At 38.9% G+C, this 20,131-nt stretch overlaps 1 protein-coding gene across 1 annotated transcript in view; it reads right to left on the bottom strand.

Annotated features, from left to right (window-relative positions):
* Window positions 1–313: 313 nt before the first annotated feature.
* Window positions 314–20,131, bottom strand: part of LOC101858039 — a gene marked incomplete at its 5' end in the record, with an annotated part of 36,238 nt that continues 16,420 nt past the window's right edge. The window contains 13 exon segments of the mRNA XM_013083726.2: window positions 314–3,147; window positions 4,365–4,423; window positions 5,661–9,374; window positions 10,073–10,651; window positions 11,942–12,004; window positions 12,280–12,355; window positions 13,737–13,876; window positions 14,911–15,076; window positions 15,676–15,934; window positions 17,041–17,790; window positions 18,118–18,319; window positions 18,873–18,970; window positions 19,357–19,538. Of these exon segments, the coding sequence (XP_012939180.1) occupies window positions 2,899–3,147; window positions 4,365–4,423; window positions 5,661–9,374; window positions 10,073–10,651; window positions 11,942–12,004; window positions 12,280–12,355; window positions 13,737–13,876; window positions 14,911–15,076; window positions 15,676–15,934; window positions 17,041–17,790; window positions 18,118–18,319; window positions 18,873–18,970; window positions 19,357–19,538 (6,537 nt within the window). The 3' untranslated portion in view covers window positions 314–2,898.

Raw genomic sequence — 20,131 nt, 5'->3', positions numbered from 1 at the left:
GGTCGGACACCCCGATTGAACTAAAGTTAGAACATTTCCAACAGTTTGTGCATAGCCTACATAAAGTTATATTTTTCTGAAACAACAGTTTTCTTTTTAACTTTTATTTTTTCAGGATTTTTGGAATTTGTTTAGTATTTTTAAAAAGTGCTTTTTAAACGCTTGTATTCACGGGAGGTGGGTTCCTTTCTCCTTGCTTAGGATCTAGGAAAGGACTTCGCGTCCAGGCCCTTAGGGTGTAATGTGTTAAATCTCTCTTGAACGAGCATTCTGTCTCGTCTGTGCATACGTAAATGGAACAACTCAGCAATGAAGGGGTGAATTCAAAAGTTTTTCTTAAAGCAATAACCTCAACTTTTGGGGAAAAAACCCAACAAAACACACACCCAAAAGAACCCCCGTTTTACAGCATTCATTCCTCACGACAGAAATTTTTTGAAACAACAACAAAATCAATATAAAAAATCATGTCAGTTGACCAACTTGTGACCCTGGGCCAACAGAAGTGAGAATAACCTCTTAACCTAAGCAGAACACACCACATAAACTCAAGAATAACCTCTTAACCTAAGCAGAACACACCACATAAACTCAATACAATCTAATTAAACTGGTGGATTGAACTGACAAAATCATACACTTGACATAAATGTCCCCGGACACAAAGGCAATGACCAACTAGAAAGATCAAGTCACAGTGACATGTCTCACTTTAAAAAATTAACATAACAGAAAGAGTTATTTTAGCATTCAGGGATGCCCCTCAACTTTTTTGAAAACAGCTGAAAATCCATGCGCCACGGCCTCGTTAACATTTGAAAATCAATTTGAAACCCAAAGGGTGTACATAGAGAGAAATGGCAAACATAAGCAATGGGTGTACATAGAGAGAAATGACATACAGACAAAAACAAACGGTGTACATAGGAAGAAATGACAAACATTTAAAGAAAAATAGATAAGATGTGCTTAACATGACAGAATCTTACCTCTCACATGCATATTTCAGGCATACAGGATTGAAGATGGCATTATCCCACAAATTTATTCCTGGATTTTTTCCCCAACTATAGATTTTTATCTCGATCTCAATAACAGAATAGCGGATCAGGATCAAAATACCGGAAAAAGGCGGAAAAGTGGCATCCCTGAGCATTAGTCGATTTGTAATGCTATTGAAGAGGAATCACCGAGTTAATATTTTAGTCACAAAGGGAACACACGAGTGGGGGGAAAGAAAAAGATCATTGATCAAAGTCAGTTATATTTGACTCCTCATCTGTTCTAGCTTCTGATAAGGGACCCAAAATCAGATCTGTTCACAAGATACAAGAAAACGAAAGTACCCTTCAAGGTGACACAGAAAACACCTGCCTTGATTGCTGCTACATGTGACTTACCCGTACAAACTTATCACACCAGCCAGTCCACTCAAACTACTCATCTTCTATTGCACTACACATGACTGCAGGTACATAGAATGCTCAAAAGAAAATTTGAAAAATTAAGCTTGCCATACCTAACCACTTCTACCCGGATTTAGACGATAAATTCATTACCTCATTGCCATATCATCAGCACAAAAGCACCAGACTGCTTTTCATCTCTATATATAACTTACCTGAAGTTTCCATGAAATAGGATATCACCCCTCTACTAGGCAGTGCAACAGCACTTTGGACAATACAGAAAACAAATTCAAAATAGACATTGCAAGCATTGCAAAGTCCCCCCCCCCCCCGGAAAAGAAAAAAGGCATGAAACTGAACATCGAAACTGAACAGGTAAGCATTGCTTTCTTTCATTCTTCATGATCCCAAGAAAATCATCCAGTAAAAGGAATTCAGAGAGAAATAACCAATCAAAGGCCTTTAAATTATGTGTAAAGCTAGAAAAAGACCGCATCCCCAATGTCAGGGTAACTTTGTGAACATTCCTGATTTTTTGTTAGATAAGAAGAAAAACTGCAGACTGTACAAAAAGTGAGAGGCTACAAGTCTGACAGACGTCTGGTTCAAACTGAACGATACACAAATGTGGAAATCTCAACAGGCTTAAGTCACCAATATCAAAGCACCATACAACATTAAAAAAGTAATTTTAATACAATGCAACTTGGAATATTGTCTCTGACAAAAGATGAGCACCTTACAGAGGGTGGTAACAAAAGTAGGACAAAAGCACTGGCCACACTTGAGTCAGTCTCACACCATCTTCACATGAGCAGCTTTTTGGAAAATCCGGTAGATTATAAACAACTTGTATCGTACACAATCTATTTGACAGGTTCTTTTAAAAAATGTAAATGCATAACTTGAATTATTGGGAGTTTATATATCAAAGAAATTTTAATTCTACATGGACAAAAACAAGCATAAAGAGAACAACCTCAACAAGTATACACGTCATAACGTATCTTTGAAACACGTCTTAAAAGCAAGTATGTGGACCCTCATTTCAAGAGAAACCACAATCCTGAAAAACTTGCACAAATGTTCAACAATGTATGAGTGCACACTTAATATGTCCAAGCACTTGATACACAATTATTTGTTCTCAAACTTTTAGAAATCACAACACAAGACAAAATATGAGAAAATTAAAATTTGTTAAAAAAACTTACCACCTGGCGTTTTCAAAACTTTACGAAAAGCAAAAAACAGCAACAAAACATTGAGATAAACAGTGAACCGAACTATTCTCACCGAGAGCAACTTAAAGGAGTGACAAAAAGGATTACATTGTCACAAAAGTAACAATAATCTATACAGATACTTCTCATTGCATGTAAGTAAATTTCAAATAAGCTTCAGAATCATGTGCATGACAGAAGAAATAAAAAATTTCCAGAGAGAAAACTGAAAATGCTATTTTAATTAAAGTGGTGGCAGGATAAAACTAGGCCTCTGAAGACGAGGGCCCCTCACCAGCCAAAACACACTGCTCGGAGCCTTCTGCGTCAGGTTCATCTCCAGCTGGGAGTTCTTCCTTGAAGTTTGAGCTCTCAACCTCAGCTCCAGTTCCTGCAGACACATCACGGTCTTCAACCTCACCATCCTTCCCGCTTGCCCTGTCAGCCTCCACTTTAGCACTTTCTTCTTCGTCCTCTTTCTGGTCAATATTTTCCTTGTATACTTGCTCTTCAACCTACAGGGAAACAAAACACACCAAACATGATTAATGTAACTGTAACGGTCATAACCATAGTTTACAGTTGGCACAATAAAAGCCACATTCATAAACACAAGTAAATTAAAGCAGACTACAGAAGACAACCAACAAACAACATGTATTATTCAGTGAAGAAACTCAAAGCCAACACCTTCACCCATGTGCATGTACACTTGCTAGATGCAGCACATTAACATTATAAATCATCTTGTACAAGACAAATACCAAAAAGAGGTGGAATCAAAAGGCAACTGGACCTCCAACTTCAACAACATGAAATCCTTGTGGGGGAAAAAAAATTAATATCCACAACTCATGTCCCATGTGCCCAAATTACTGGATACACAGAAAGAGAGTTCAACATAATACAGTGGAACTGGGATTCAACAAAAGGATGAGCAGGCTCAGATTCAACAAAGACGCTTGCGGGATGAACAGCCCACGCTGACATGATGTTCTCATTTTCCTCCCAAAACGAATATCTATTCCTGGAAACCATCCATGGCACCTGCATCGTGAACCATTATTAGCTTAGCCTATTGTTTATAGCTTACACGACCAACCAGCCACCTTCTTTCATAACAAATTACACATTTTTTGCACGTACATGTCTTAGTGTACATCGAAGTCGGATGGGTAGCCAGCAAACATGTGACAGTGTGGGTGTGTCTAGGGGTAGGGGGGACAAGTGGTCCAGGTGGGAATGTCAGTAAAGATACAAACGCGTCACAGGTTTTTTCCCCTCAGCTACTGATCAACGTGACAATGATAAGCTAGTCTTGAGATATACACGTAATAAATTGTGCACTGGACTGTGGAATCAAATGTTGCTGTATGCCAGGCTCACAACAGCATCACTCGTTCAGCAAAGAGTACGTTGTAGATGATAGATGACACAAGTGTGCAATTGAAAGAATTGGCCCTTTTGCAAAGTGTGTGTTTGGTACAGTTCAGTGTATTTTCCTGCAATTGTCCAGCATTTCTTTGGCATGGCATCAAAGAAATGAAAATTCCTCTCACTTGACACCAAACTATTTTTGGTTGAGAAAGTCGAATACATTATGCATTACTTGCTTGGTGTAATCATCTCCACAAAAACCTAATATTTTCTGTAACAAACACTCGTATTCAACAAAAATGAAGGACAGGCCCGACGACTTAGTTAAATTCGAGTTCTAATGTACAAGACTTACTTCGTCAGCATCTTCATGGAATGAGGGAGGGTCTGAGGCGTCATCCGCATCTTCTGTGTCTGAAGAGAGAACCAAAAGAGACAAGACATTAACAGACAAGTAGAACACAAGACCCAGTATTGTCATATCAAATCTTTGTTGATGAATAAACAAGGACCTAGGTCATTTCAAAATGAGCACTTTGGTGGCAACTAATAATAAAGAAAAAAAGTTTATATTAGCTGCAAGAAATTAACCATCAATATAATTTCTTCTTATTAACACGATAAACAATAGACAATAATGGTTACAACTCCTCTATTAAACTGTGCATTAATCTTGTACTTAGACTTCACTCCAAAAGAAGAGGGAATCGATAAAAATTCTGAATCATACACTTCCAAAAGAACAAAGAAGTTTCAGCTAAATTTACAGTAGACATTTATCTTAACACAGGAAAAAATAAAATGATCCTCGTCTCAAATTTCCCAACCGTTTTGTGCACATTCTGAGATAATTTTGGAGCCATTTATCTGTTTGAAACAAATATCTAGCACAGACTAATTATAACATTCTGCTTAAGTGTCCTCAACATAAACTGGAGCAGAAATCAAACCACATCAAACGGGTAAGACGACAACAGCAAAGGATTAATTAACATTCAGGGACTTAGCTTTTAAGCCAGAAAAGAAAGTGTGTTACCAAAAACCAATATGAAACTGACAACATAACAGAGCTGCCAATTGAAAGCCGAACGGCTGAAGATAAACAAAGGCCACTTTAGATGGTTTTCAGCTTGTCGTGTATACACATGACATGAGTAATTTACAAAACAAAACTTGTGAACTTTTCTGACACCATACTGATTTTTGAAAATGTCTAGTATACATGCATTTAACTTGTACATGTATGAACTGAGGTGCGCCAGGCTTTTAAAAATATGCCTTTAAAGCATATTATTACTGGTGCAGTATGGTGTGAGTCGAAGTCCATTTTCAACACATGTTATTTAAAAGGCAGTCTTAAAGCATGCAGGTTAAGTTATACAATATGAATCAAAGAATGCAGGATCATATCAGGAACAAAAGCCAACAAGGTGATTGTACAGGAAGCAAAAATAAATGCTGGGTATATAAAAGTAATAATAAAAGTTACAATATTTAGGTTTATTCATAAAAGTAAAAATATTAAAATTCTGTTTAGTAATAACTTAGAACCAAACTGTTTCTGGTTAGTCAAATTTCTTAACCACAACAAATGTCATGAACTTGGAACAAGTGGATGTGAAACTCCTGAACAAAAGAATAAAAATCTCACACTCATTGTGATGTGTCCCCATGCCTTGAGCAGACGTACTAGTAGAAGCATGTTCTGACTTTAGCTGAGATGATGTTACATTTGATGCCTTCTGCCTAGAGGACATGCCAGTGATAGCAGCACAGTGAAGCAAGTACTGCCTCAACGCTGTCTTTTGTAGGACATTTTCCGAGGGTAAAGAACCATCAATGTCACGTGTGTGTGTTTGCTGGGCAGAAGAATCTTTTAGACAACTCCATTTCTTCACACATGGCTCACCGATCGATTGCCTGGAAAGGAGCCTGTTTGATGTTGACAAATGTCTTTTTTTCTCACCATCACTCAACAGTGTGCTCCCTTCGCCATTTGTTGGTTCATTCTCCAAGCCACTGTTCTTCGTATTTACCAAGGCGGGGCTGGCACTGAAAATTTCACTGCACTCATCTATGCCAGAAAAGTCAGACAAATCCAGATCTGATATAGAATCATCCGTCAACGGCTCGTGTAAACCATGTGCCTGAGCCCTTTGTTCTATTTCTTTCACCATCTGAGACACCACAGACACTGATGAGTCAGATCTTTCAAAAACAGTTGAAGACGAAGATGAGTTATCAACACCTTTGTGAAAGCTGAATACAAAGGATGAATCACTGCTGGTGTTTTCTGAGGTATCATTGGCAGGGTTAGTGGTACCTACACTGTCAGAAAAGCTGTGACCTTTGACTCTGTGTAGCCCCGATGAGTCCCCAGCTGAGGAGTCAAATGCTGAAGCGTCCGTGGGAGGTAGAGATGAGATGTCAGACACACTCGAGTCCACAGCTGAGTCTGTGAAGACAAGACTTGAGGTGTCATAGTTGCTGCTGTCGACATCCGCCTCAACCCTTGAATCCAAAGAACTGTCTGTGAAGCCACCTGTAATGTCTTGTGCTGTGCTCGAGTCAAAGGTCACAGCACCAACATCCTCCTGACCGGAGTATTCTTCTCCGATGTTCTCGGAACAGCTTTCGTACTCCTCAAACGTCTCATCAAAGGAGGTGGACAGCCTATTAGAATCAGTGCTACACTCACTTGCAGCAGGGCCAGGTGTGGACGTCAAGACTTTTGTTCTGGAGTCACACTTATCCATCTTAGACTTCTCAAATTCACAATTTGCCTTGGATGAGTCAATACTATGACTTTCAGCAATAGTTCCACTTGTCACTTGTGTAGATCCTTCATCTTTGCATAAAACCTCAGAAACACCACTATGACTTGTCACCGGCGTAACTTCTACATTCTTATTCTGTATCTCCTCAGAGGCCTCAATGCTCTCACTAGCAGCAGCTGTTTGCCTTCTCACCAATGAAATTCCCCCAATGTCACATATGGTCTCTGAAGAGCCAAAGTTAACCCTCCCACTCTCATTGGCTACCCCATTAGAAGAGTCAAAGTTATCACTGCCACAGATAGTGTGAGTGGTCACCAAACTAACTCCTGTGTCAAACTCTGTCTCCAATGTACACCTCCTTGGACCTTCAGCACCATCACCACTTTGCCAAGTGACTGTATGACCTGACAATCCTGCATGACTATCTTCATAAAGATTGTCAGCATCTAGGTGACTGTTCGTTTCAAAAGTGCAAACATCAGGCTTCTCTGAGCTGCTCCCTGGGTGGTCTAATGAAGACACAAAAGCAGACGGTTCGGGCAAAGCTTCAACAACACTTTGTGGGCTACCTTTATCACCGAAAAACTCTGATGAACGAGCTTGATTACCAGCTTGTGTATGCTCCGTAGACTCTTTTTCAGGCTTCTGATGACTCTCTGCTTCAGCAAGCAGCATGCATTCATGCTTGGACTGGTTTTTAACAATGTCATTTTTAATTACCGTTTCTGACAGAACACTTGAAGTTTGTGATGGTACATTTGACGGAGTATCTGATGGTGCATTTAATGGAATTTCTGATGGTGCATTTGAAGGTATTTCTGATGGTGCACTTGAAGAAGTATCTGATGGTGCACTTGAAGGAGTATCTGATGATGCATTTGAAAGAGTTTCTAATGGTGCGCTTGAAGACACTTCATCGCCACTAGGCAAACCACAATACTCCATTTTACGCACAGGAAATGTGCACTCTTCTGCTGTCTGTGCATCTGTCACAGCATCTTCAAATTGATCACTTGAGAGGCCTGGTTCGCTTCTGCAGCCAGAAATGTCCTCCTGACAGTGCTCCCACTCCGAGGAGGTGAGTTCATCCACAGTTGAGTGCTGCATTTTATAACCCATTTTATTCACTTCCTCTCCACTCTCATAGCCAGTCTGGTCCAAAGTGATGTAACTTTCATCTCCAACCTGTTCTCCCTCCTCTTCATAGCTAACAGAATTTTGCCCTTGACAATTCCCTAATGTCTGTGACCTCTCATACTCCCCATCTTCTTCATCATCATAACCCTCACTCCCAACGACGTTTTGCTTCATTGCCATGTTATCGTCAGCGCTTTGATAATAGGTAGAATCAGAACACTCGCATGCAGGATCAGCCTCAATCAGGTTCTTTTCAACACCAGCGAATTGATCCTCATCCAGACAGGCTTTGGAAACTGACTCCTGATTATCTTGTTCATACTCTGCAGAACCAACATTTGCAACTTTTTTGCTTTGTTTATTTTCTTCCTTTTCAGAACTTTCATTAGAGCCATTCTCCTCCCCATCATTATTTTGATGTTCAAAGGAAACATCTTCAACTTTATCATTTGTCTCCTCATCACTACCTCCGCTCTCCACACCCTGTTCAAAATGCATGAACGCTTCCAAAGGACCCGACATTTTGTCCAAGTCTTCCTCATCCTCTCTGTCTTGGTCAGCCTCTTCTCCAAGTTGAACACTGTCTCTGTCATCAACATCCCCATCATACTCGTTGTCTCCTGATTGGTCAAGTCTCTCCGTGTCTATGTTGGAACTGTAGGCCTCCCCTGTGTCTTCCTCCAACAAATGTGTAAAACTCTCTCCCTGACTTTCCATAACTTTTCTCTTTTCAAAATTATCCTTCAAGCTAGGGTCTGTTACCTCACAACCATCTCTCTCTTTAACCATAGCACTACTCAATTCAACAGCCTGAAGGTCTTCCTTGAAGCCATCACTCTCAATAGGCAGCTCATGTCCATTACTTGCACAAGTCTTGCCAATCTCCTCACCAGATAAATAACTACCATCATCGAATCTTAAATGAGAAGCTTTCTTCATCGAAGCTTCATACCTCTCAACCTGCAACAATCCTTTTTCTGCCTCTTCTACAGTTGCAGCAACCTCTGGTTTCATGGACTCTTCACATTCACTACCTGCATCACCTCCAGACTTCCCTCCCTTTTCTACCCCTGTCTCTGTTCCAAATGTAACTGCATTCACAGACTGTCCAGATTCACAGACTACATTTTCAGCGTGCACATCTCCCTCAACTCTTAGCATTTCCTTTTCTGCTACTGCATTCACCGACTGCTCACATGGTTCAGTATCGGCAACATTTCCAGATTCACAGGAGCTTTCAGACTGTTCTCTTTGTGCAGCCTTCACTTTTTCTCCTTCAACGTTCACTAGTGACATAAGCCTTTCTTCCAAGACTGCCGGTCTCTCATGGAGTAATGCCTCAATAATAACTGGTCTGCTTCCACACTCGTTTTCATCTTTATATTTCCCATGTTCTGATGCCCCAGTGTCCTTATCAAACTCGAGCGTTTCCGATGGCTGTGGGTTGAGGACTGAGAAAATGTGCAAATGCAAGACAGATGTTAAGCACTAAACTGAACAGAGACCAAGCTTTAGAGCTATAACAAAAAACTAGTCGAGAGAATCATATCTTTATAAAATGCGGACCAATAACACAGCAGTAAATTTTCAACTTATAAACTACAGAACAAAGAGAGAATAAATTTTAAAGCTAGGCCAAGCTGAAAGTTCACAAATGCTTTTTTATAAACCACTTGTCATTTCTTCAAAGCTTTTATATCGAAACATTACTAAGTAAATAAGAGCATTGTCAATCGAAAGTCTTTACTCCACATACAAAACCACAAAAATTAAGGGAATATAATCTAACACAAAACACCTTGAGATTTAAGCAAATAAGAAAGTATTATAATAAAATTTGAAGCCAAAGTGGTGAGATCAAGGAACAAATGAAAACTACTAACTAAACAGTAAATACTTTACATCCAAAGAAAGTTGTAAATGGTCTAAACGAAGAGGCAAGAAGCACACCAAAAACCAAAAAGGTACCATAAGAAAAACAAACAAAAGACCACTGAAGAAAACAGATTTGGGGAAAAGAAAAAGCCTCTTCAAGGATAACCCCCTCCCCAAAGGGAATGCTGAAAACAGATGGCTCCTGAAGCTCATATAGCCACAACATCCATAAATGCTTTTTACAATATGAAAGCAATGGGAGTTTGAAAACTACCTTGAACTGTACTCTTCTCATCCGAGTCTGAAACATCCTTTCCTTCTACACTTTTGGAAATCAAACTTTTCCTTTCTTCAGCGCTAGACAACTTGTCCTTGTCAGACTGAAGGCTTGTTCCTTTGAGCGCATCTTGTTTCCATGTGTACAAAATTTTAACTTTGGGGCTTTTCTCCGCACAGCTCTCAATATTCACTTTTGTCCTCTCAACAGATGAAATGTCCCGGCTACTTTCTTCATTTGTGGAAACAGGACCCGACAATGACTCATCCACTTCTTCAAGCGTTGGGAGAACGTTGTCTGCTGGAATATCCTCACAGCCATGCTGATCAATCCTCTCTACGGCCACCGCAAGGCTGAAACTTTCCCTCAACGATGTCCTTACAGCTGCCTGCTCTGTGGGGTCAGTGTCCTCAGACAGAGGTAACAGTTCATTGTCTGTCAAGCGACAACTGTTGTCTTCACTGTTAGAAATGTGCACAAGCTGATAAATGTTCTTATCAATACTGGGAAGATCACTGTACATGCTGCATTCATCATAAGTGTCCAATTGAGAACTAACAGCATCCTGTTTTTGAGCTGATGACAAAAACAACAATGACCATAATAAATGCTGTGGAAACAAACTCAGAAGAAGTCAAAGGTGCTTATTTTGTGTACATATGCAAGGAAATATATTGTTATGCATGTTCTCCGCAACATAAATGGAAAGCAACTGGGGATGCAAGAGTCTGTATGGAGTACAAGTTATATGTTAGTGTTAGAGAGACTGGGTGAGATATATCAGGCATATATACTTTTACCACAATGGCCACATGTATTGACTTTTATGGCACTTATTTCAATTTCAGTGATTACATCTTTAATACAATGTCAAGACACTTTACACGAAAAAGTCGTTGCCCAAATTTCATGAGCAATCCCATTTAAAGGGCGTCACTAAAAGTAAACAGGTTTTTTTGGTGTTTTTTCCAAACAAAAAAGTTTCAAGATGGGCAACAGAAAGGCACAACAAAATTGAAGTTGAGAAAGATCTCAGGGGGATACACTACCGAAGCAAGTACTTTAATCTTCTTAACAACAGAATCATTAAAAGCATTTCAAAGCTCCCCAAGCTTTAAGTACTGAGTAAAACAAAGCGCACTTTTCCTGCTCCCAAAAGTAGTAGAGGGCATAGATGTAGAAGTAGCAGTGAGATGTATTTCTATACATGGCAGAGGGAGGTCAATATTCAAAGATATTGTAAAAGACTTGCTATGACTTAGCAGAATATAGTGATAATTGTGTCCAGTTTAAGATATTTTAATTTGTGGGTAAACATACATGTTTGTCTCATTCTGGCTAAAAACTTCCTCCTGCAAACACATGTTTGATGCCTGAAAATGGCCGAACCCCCAAATTTCCAAGCTGCCTAAAGTACTGTAACCTCACAGAGGCTATCTCATTTACACACGGAACACAAACATTGACGTTGTACGCGAGTCGTCTGCAAGTTACTACGAGTCATATTAAAAACAACAGGACAATAGAGACACTGAAAGGATGTTGAAGGGCAGACCAAACCAGAGAACCTGCCAACCACATGAAGATTAGAAAGACTTGTCATAACAATGATTATCAGTATCAGAATTGGAGAAAGTCTTCCCACATCAACCACTTAAGCATCAAAATAGGCTACTCTTAACAGAAAACATGTCTGCTGTACTCATGTCATATTGTTACTACATATACAAATATTATATACAAGCACGAAGATGTTAAATAAGCATAGTGATATTAGTAACAGCACTGTAGCGTACCGCATAGTCGCATTTAAACCAAGCACTCTATATTTTAGTCATATTGGTGGAAAATATTCAAACACTTTACCTTCTTTCTTACTGTTTTCATACTCGCTTCCTTTTTGCTCATTAATTTCGTTGAATGAAGCTTCTGAAAATAAAATATCACAAATCTCATGATTGTACATTTAAAGCTTCTTTGAATGAAAGGGAAGTACATATGTAATACAGTCGACGATAAAGAAGCAGGCATACCAATAAAATTAAGATGAGAACATGAGTTTTTAAAATGATGAATGAGAGAAAAGAAAATAATCTTCCCATAACATGACCACTGCATGAACTTGACCACTCCACCACCCGAAGAAAAGTGATTCTGTTTGAAGAAAGACTTAAAAGACCTCTTGGCAGTTTCATGCCACTCACCTAATTCATCCAGCATGTCTGTGTCAAGAGTCTTTTCCATCTCGATCTGAACCTCTATGTTGGACCCCGGGACAACCTGAAACAAAATATAATTCAAGGTAATAAGGCACTGCTCACATACAGTGTCTCCACTTGTCATTTTCAGCAATTTTAGCCAAAATAACACAAGTTAAAATGGCACACTAACACAGAGAACCTGTAGAATACATTCCCAAAATACAGGGTGATTAAAAAATAATGAACCGATTTTATGAAGCATTACCTCAGTACGCAAGCATTGTTATGGAATGAGTCAGAGACTATTTAAAGAGGAGTTACCGAACCCTTAACTCATTGAAGACGCAAACTCTGGTTATTCGTTATCCATTTAGATTTTAAACAATATATTTTTTTTTTCTTCTGAGCCCTAAAAAGTAAAAAAAAATTTCAGGAAGCATATTGTGAAATGTTAAATCTCGTGTTTCTGGTTTGTGTATGTGGTTCAAAATGAGCCACAACATTGGCTTTGATCTGTTTCTGGTCGGACAAATGTGTCCGATACGTTCCTAAAAGAGTTAAAGAGCTATTACATGTGCCTTTGTCCAGTTGTTCTCCCTTTGAAGAAAACACAGCTCCAGGACAAACCTATCTCGATATGCTCCAAAACTGGCTCGTCACATCACTGAAAACAGATTTGCATAACTCACATTTTTCAACAAGATGGAGTTGCCCCATATGAAAAAGTGCCATAGTAATGGATTGGTCGGAAAAGGGCCCCAAGACCTTGTTCTCTGTGCCTGGCCTGCCAGATCCTCAGACATCATCGTGAGTGGGGATATGTAAAAGATCATGTTTATCTTTCACCGCTACCTACTAACTTGATGACCTTAAACATAAAATAACAGCAATCAACTCAGTGGGCCATGATATGCTGAAATACACCTGGAATGAAGTCTCTTATCGCACTGATGTTGCCAGTGCTGCTGTTGGTGGCACTTGCAAGATAGGAAATAAACTGATTGTGACTTAGGTTGAGTTTTCTATTGCTTTTCCATATTAACCTTACCCGTGCAATATGTTTTACTATTGTATCCATACGACGTGGGGAACTGTGCCCCCACTTTCCAAAGAGGAAATTTACTCATTAATCCGATCCGTATGTCTTGCACAGCAGTATGTCAAAATGATTTTTTGAGAAATACTGAAAGTTTCAAAGAGATCTTCGCACTACAAGTATTCTAAAATGTGAAGAATACAACCCCTGAGGTACAAAATGACCCCAGGCGTAAAGATAGGGTTAAAACAATACATAATGAAATCGGTTCATCCTTTCTGAACCTGTTCATTAAGAAGCTCTTTTTAAAAAATCATTACATAATAAGCCCTAGCCAAAGGCAAACATTTTCTATAAACAAAATACAGAAAAGTTTGAAAAGGGATGACTATTGCAGGCTAGAACATTCTGAAAGAACACCAACCTCCGCATAACCCAGGTCCACCATAGCTCTGTTGAGTGACTGCGACATGCTGTTGTCTACATCACTGATGTAAACTCCGTACTTGCCATCGTCAGCATTCTCCAGGATGTACATGCAAACTTTGTTGTCCTTCACGTAGTCTGGGTACACAATTACAGTAATCATTAACACACCGCATGAGTATTTCACTTCTCTCTCAATTAAAACACTCTCAACAGGTTTTTTTTTTACATGAAATCTTGTGCACAGGACCAATAACTTTTGAGCGCAATATTTTCCATTTTTCGCAAACCTAGTCAAAACACTGGAACTGCATATTTAAGATAGGCCTGTTATTCTTTTGTTTCCTTGCGAAAACTGGTAACATAAAACATGGATGTTTTGTACAAATGGTTCTATCCTGCTGCAATTAACTTGACGTTTTTCTTTTATTTAGCAAATTAATCATTTTCCTTTTATGAGAATATTGAAGTGGCATATCTGTGGTCCTTTTCTTAAAGAAAAACTTCATGCTCTTTCAGCACCACAAAACATACAATTTTGTAGAATCACACAATGAAATGTTCTATTCAAAGAGTTCATCCAATTCCCAACATTTCGATAAACAGTTCAACACTACACTTTGCTAATAAAGTTGTAGCATCCTGTTAAAAACATTACCCCCAAAGTGCCAGTAAAAACTATAAAAAACTAACTGATATGAATATTAGACTCTTTTGTCTGCTCATGCACAATTTCTAGGTGTGCTCAAGGGTTCAACACTGCTTCCAAAACTGTAAAGGTACACATGCATACACACACACGCACCCAAACACACATATGTACCCTGTGCTAAGGTAGTAAAATTGTACTGTAATATTCTGAAAAGAGCAGCTTGAGAAATTTGATACATTTGTTTCAATGCAAACAAAAGAAAGAAAATCAGAAAGTGAATCCATTGTGAAAATCAGTAGTAATGGTATTCAAAACTGCAAAAGCGGCTCAAATTTGTTGAATTAACAACTGAAAAAGGTGGCACTAATTTCTGAATGTGCCATAACATCGAGGATAAATTAGAATAACATGAAACCTTAATGGCTCTTTCAGCATAGACTTTAGAATCAAGACCAACCTCTGGCACAAACTAATCAAACAGCTGCCTAAAAGAGAAAGAGTAACACAAGAAAGAAGGTACCTGTGAAGAAGGAGACAGCATCAGCACACCACTCTGGCTCCACAGACACCACACCAGCCAGGTAGCACGAGATTGCCTGAGCCGGCAGATCCAGGAATCGACTTGACAGAGGTCTCAGATCCTCTTTGGCCTGTGAGCTCTCCCATCCACAGTCAACAGACTTCACCTTTACAGAAAATGTAAGGGGAGCATGCAAATTAATACTCTGGAGAAAAACATCCTGAAAAGAAAAACTACAATTCACTTAAATCTATGTTTCACAAAACTCAAAAGTCTGCCTATATATTATGCATATAAAACCAAACACAAGTTCAAGTACTTCTTTTTTATACAAGTCATCAGCTATTAAACAGTAACATTCAAAATAAAAAGGGTATAGATCTATACTCTGCAAACAGAAAAAAACATTAAGTTATAAAAGCAGGGCAAACAAAGAAAGTAGGATACAAAATAATCCTTCCACAAATATAGTCATACAGGAAAAAGTGGTCAAAATGTAGAATATCAATTAGAGAGCACTTCAAGTAAAGTGGGGAAATCTTCCTTCTCAGAGCTAGAATCATTATACGATCATCAAAGTCAAAACAGTGATTGTATAAACTCATATACCCAAAATCTTTATTTAGCTATAGCAGTAAAAACGAATAACTAGTTGCAACAGTGTTAGTCTAATTCAAATAGAATGTAAATGCTTGTGTTTTTCCTTGGCATAAATAAACAACTACAAATAAGGACTGACTTAATATTCCTGTCCTAATAACTTACATTGCATTTCCCCTCTTCTCGAGACAACACCAGACCCCTGTACCATACTCCTTGGTTCTGGACAAGACACGGATCATCTCTCTTAGGGTCAAAGTCACTGCATTCAGTAAATGAGTCCGAGACCACATGTTCAGCAATTTCTGCCATTAGGGACGAAAATTGGCTTTTCATGGCCTGCAGTTGGACACTAAACACATTGGGTGCCTCATCACTGCATACAACTACATCATACTCTGCATGTAAACCGAGACGAATTTGCCTGAAAGAATAAAGGTGACAAGAAATCAATCATACAAATGAACTCACTAAAAAAAATAATAAGACAAATTTTGGTTCCCTTCCCTTCAAAGGCACATTTCATATTCCAAATGATATACAGTTGAACTTGCTCTAATGGCCACCTGTATGATACAATCACTTGCACAACAAAAGCAAACAAACCAAAAACAAAAATTCAAAACGGACTTGGATTCAAATGTACCATACAATAATAATAAACAATCAATCCCTTAAAAAACAAGAGTGTAAAGTTGAGTGGACTTAAAACTTACACTCAAATTGTGAGGCAGCGTGGTGGAATCAGGCTCTCGTCAATTTTTGGGCATGTAGAGTTATTGGTATTATCTTAAAGCTTGTTCACTTGTCTTTATTTGGATGAAAAAAATGTCCCATTTATCTCGAATACAAGTGGAGATATTTGCAAATGAAGGAGGTGGGGGTCACCTGTTTTCAGAGGATTAATTAGTGAGAAAATGGCCGCCAAAGATTAGTTATTTCCTTAGCTTAAGAGTCCGTGGTAACTGAAAATTTCCATTTTTTGTGCCTCTAATCAACGTTTTTCAGAAAAATCCACACAGAAATGAGTTCTTTAATTGGCATGAAAGGTGTTGGGCCAAAAAACAAAAATTTGATAAAAATTCACAAACCTGAGGAAAAGTGCAGGTTTCTTCAATTTGATTATTTTGACGAGAGCTTGATTCCACCACGCTGCCTCACAATTAGCTTTTTTATAATAAGAAAGGCAGAGGAGAACGACATTGTCACTGGTCATAAACAACTACAGGACACGGAAATGTAGAAGCAAATCAAATCAGAGTACCCACCAACTACCAATAGAAGAGATTGAAACAGACACATCAAGTGTTGTAAAATATAAGCAGGATGACAAAAGTTTGAACAAGCACAGAAAAACATTTTTTAAAGAGCAAAATACAAGCTGTCGCTGAACAACTCACCACCCCTACCCCAAATGAAATTAGAAAACTATCAAATAACCAAAAGTCAATGAATTGATGGAAATGTTCAATTTCAATGAAAAAAATCATTTAAAGAGCCTATCACATCTACCCACGCAACAAACCTTACCTATACCGTCCCTCTAAGGCATTTTCAACCGAGATGGTGTCCAACGTGTTCTGTGTGCTGTTCCCCACCACAGCTGTGCTCTCCATGATAGGCTGCGTTATCTCCAGAGAATCCATCTCCGACACGTTGACACCTCTGACAGAGATGTCCCTCCTGCTCACATCACCATCAGCGCTCCGAGCAAAGTCCTCCTCAAGAAGTACAGAAGAGACTGACTTCTCCGACTCGGTCACCACCAACTCCACCAAAGCGACTCCATCCTCATTCCTCCCCACCAGTTCCAATGAAAGCTCTTGGTCAGTTACAAGTTCTGAAAATCTGTCACAAGCACTTGGAGACCAGTCCTCTTGTAAAGGTTTCACTTTGTCCAGGCAGCACCAGAAAGCTTGTGCTGGCAATTGACAGAGCTCCTCTCGGATCTTGAACACCTGATCGCGGGCTGTTTCACTCTCGTTACCATAGTCAATAAAGCGAACCGCCACTTTCTCATCATCGTAGTCTTTAAGTACTTTTGATCTATACGGCTGCTGATCCTCTGAAAATATTGCAACAACAATATCCCCGGCATTCAACCGGCCAGTGAGTCGGTCCACCTCTCCGCCAGATGTGTAGATATCTTCAAGAGAGCTGCCAATATTGTCAAGGACATCAGTGGCAGTAGAGAGCTGGCACCAAAACAATGATGGGCTTTCAGAGTGGCTCACAAACACACTGACCTCTTCAAGCTCTACCAGATCATTGGACACACATCTGAAACAAAGAAGAAATAAATTTACTCAATTTCAAGAAAGCTTATCCTCCACAATATGTGTACCCTATATGTCAATTAAGGCTTAAGAGCACAAAACAGAAATACCCTTGACTTGAAACCTTTTCAAATCAAATTCACATCAGAATCAACAAGCAGAGAGCAGAAACAATGATATTGACAGTGGTAACATTAAGAAGAGGGACTTGTATCATAAACAGATTTTCAAAAGCTCAAAATACTAGCATTATGTGTTGTGTCCATAAGAATAATCTGCCATTTCAGACGCAGACACTGCTGAACTTTCTTTCACAAATGTTTGGACTTACCTTATTTTCTGCTCAGCATGAGCCCCTGAAGACATCATGGCATGCTTGGCAGTCTCCACGTGACCTTCCAAGTGTGTGCTTTCCAAGCAACTGCCACTCAAATCGCCAGGCTTTGAAGCAAGGCCACTCTCGTTGGATTCTGAAAAGACTTGCCGCACATTAGTGCTTATAGTCACTGCTTCAGAACTTGCTACAGCATGCCCTGGAGGAAAAAGAAAAAAAATGTAACACAAGAATCTTTTTAATTAGTTGACACTCAAGATGTCTCACAATGACACAGACAAGAATCACCTAAACAAAAAAACAAAAAACTTTTATGAAGACTTCATCGGTCAGTTTTAGATGACAAGAAAAGCAACATCATAACATAATAATTGGGACACAGAGCAGTTTGCTTCAGATTGAAGTCATGATTTCTTCAGTGAGAATTACATTTCCAGTTTGGTAAACATTGGTCATAATTTAAACACATAAAAAAAACAAAAAAACAACCCACCTTGGATGAAGAGTTTATTATTGACATTTCAAACATTTTCTGGTCATCTTGAAAAAGGAGTTAACGTCCATCTCTCACAGAACAGAGACAAATGGGTTTGAGAACCTTGAAAATAATAATAACCTTAGTCAAGACCCTAGTTTGGGATTCGAACTAAGGTCACTCACTCCATAGTTTAGCATGATACCAAGTGAGCTAACGGGGCACCTTACCAAAACAATGAGGACAATGTTGAGAACAGACACAAGAAAAAACAAACCTTTTTTAATCAGCTCAGTATGCACAGGGATTCCAAGTTCCAGTAGGTGCACAGAGTACACAGTGCCATCAACTTTCAAAATGTCAGCAAGGAGAGACCTGGGCATCAATTAAGTATATTTAAGCATTATTAAAAGAATAATGTGGATGTGGTATGGGGGAAAAGGAAAGAGGAAGAAAAGAAAGAGAATTAAAGAAAGACACTGCCATTAACAAAAATCTATTATATCTTCCGAGACTTAATCTGAAATCTATTCAACACATTATTTTTCTGAAGACATGGACTCGACATGATAATGCACTCAAAAGGGATTCAAACCCCATATAGTGGACTACACTTAATTAAAACCATCACTGACCAATTGTCCCAATGAAGCTGAAATCCATACATATATATATATTTGTATACCACAATTCCAAATAATTTAGGAAGCATGTTTTCAAATAAACAGTCACTGAAATACATGGCACACAAATCAACTTGCTTTTCTTCCACCATAGATCTGAAGTCTTCCACAGCATCCTCTGTCCAGTCCTCACCAGCAGGCATGACACCCCCTAAGGTTCCCTCCAATAAACAACATGAAAGGTTTTTGAAGTTCTCAGGAAGGGTTCTTAATGTAGAGACATCAGCCACCTCCGCATTTCCATGGTCAATGTAAAAAACCTGTGGGCACACAAATATAAATTTTACCAGCTGCGTTTTTTAAAATGACAAGTCCTTGTGGCACAATTTTACTTTAGCTCATGAAAAAAATCCCCAACAGAGGTCAAATCATTCTAGTTTAAAAAACCCAACCCAGAGCAATGGTAACAATATATCAGGTAAGTCACTTCATTTCAGACACTACAAAATAGCCAATGTTTTCCTTAAATGCATTTCATCCAATATCATAAGCATACCACAATTGCCCAAATCAATACCTGGTCGGATTTCAGATAAAATCATCATACAAAATAAAGACATCATGGAGCATCTTATCTAACAGTTCTGTTGCTTCCCTCCCAGTATTTTTTTAATTGAAAACTAAAAAGTGCCTAAGTCATGGTTCTGAGTGGGGCTCTTCTCTCTTTCTTCCACCCCCCACCCCCCCCAAAAGACACTGACGGAGGTAGGTGCAGCAAACAGTAGGTGTTTTCAAGATCTACTCCTTTTAGATTACTTGTTTTGGATTTGAACTGCACCCAAAAACGTTTTCTGACACAAAATCCATACAGATATGTCTCAAGCTTGCAAAAGCCAAAAGCAGACCTAACAGG

This window comes from Aplysia californica, unplaced genomic scaffold (assembly GCF_000002075.1).
Source record: "Aplysia californica isolate F4 #8 unplaced genomic scaffold, AplCal3.0 scaffold00251, whole genome shotgun sequence".
In the NCBI taxonomy this organism is placed as follows: domain Eukaryota; kingdom Metazoa; phylum Mollusca; class Gastropoda; order Aplysiida; family Aplysiidae; genus Aplysia; species Aplysia californica.
This window is presented reverse-complemented; position numbering and strand designations above follow the sequence as displayed.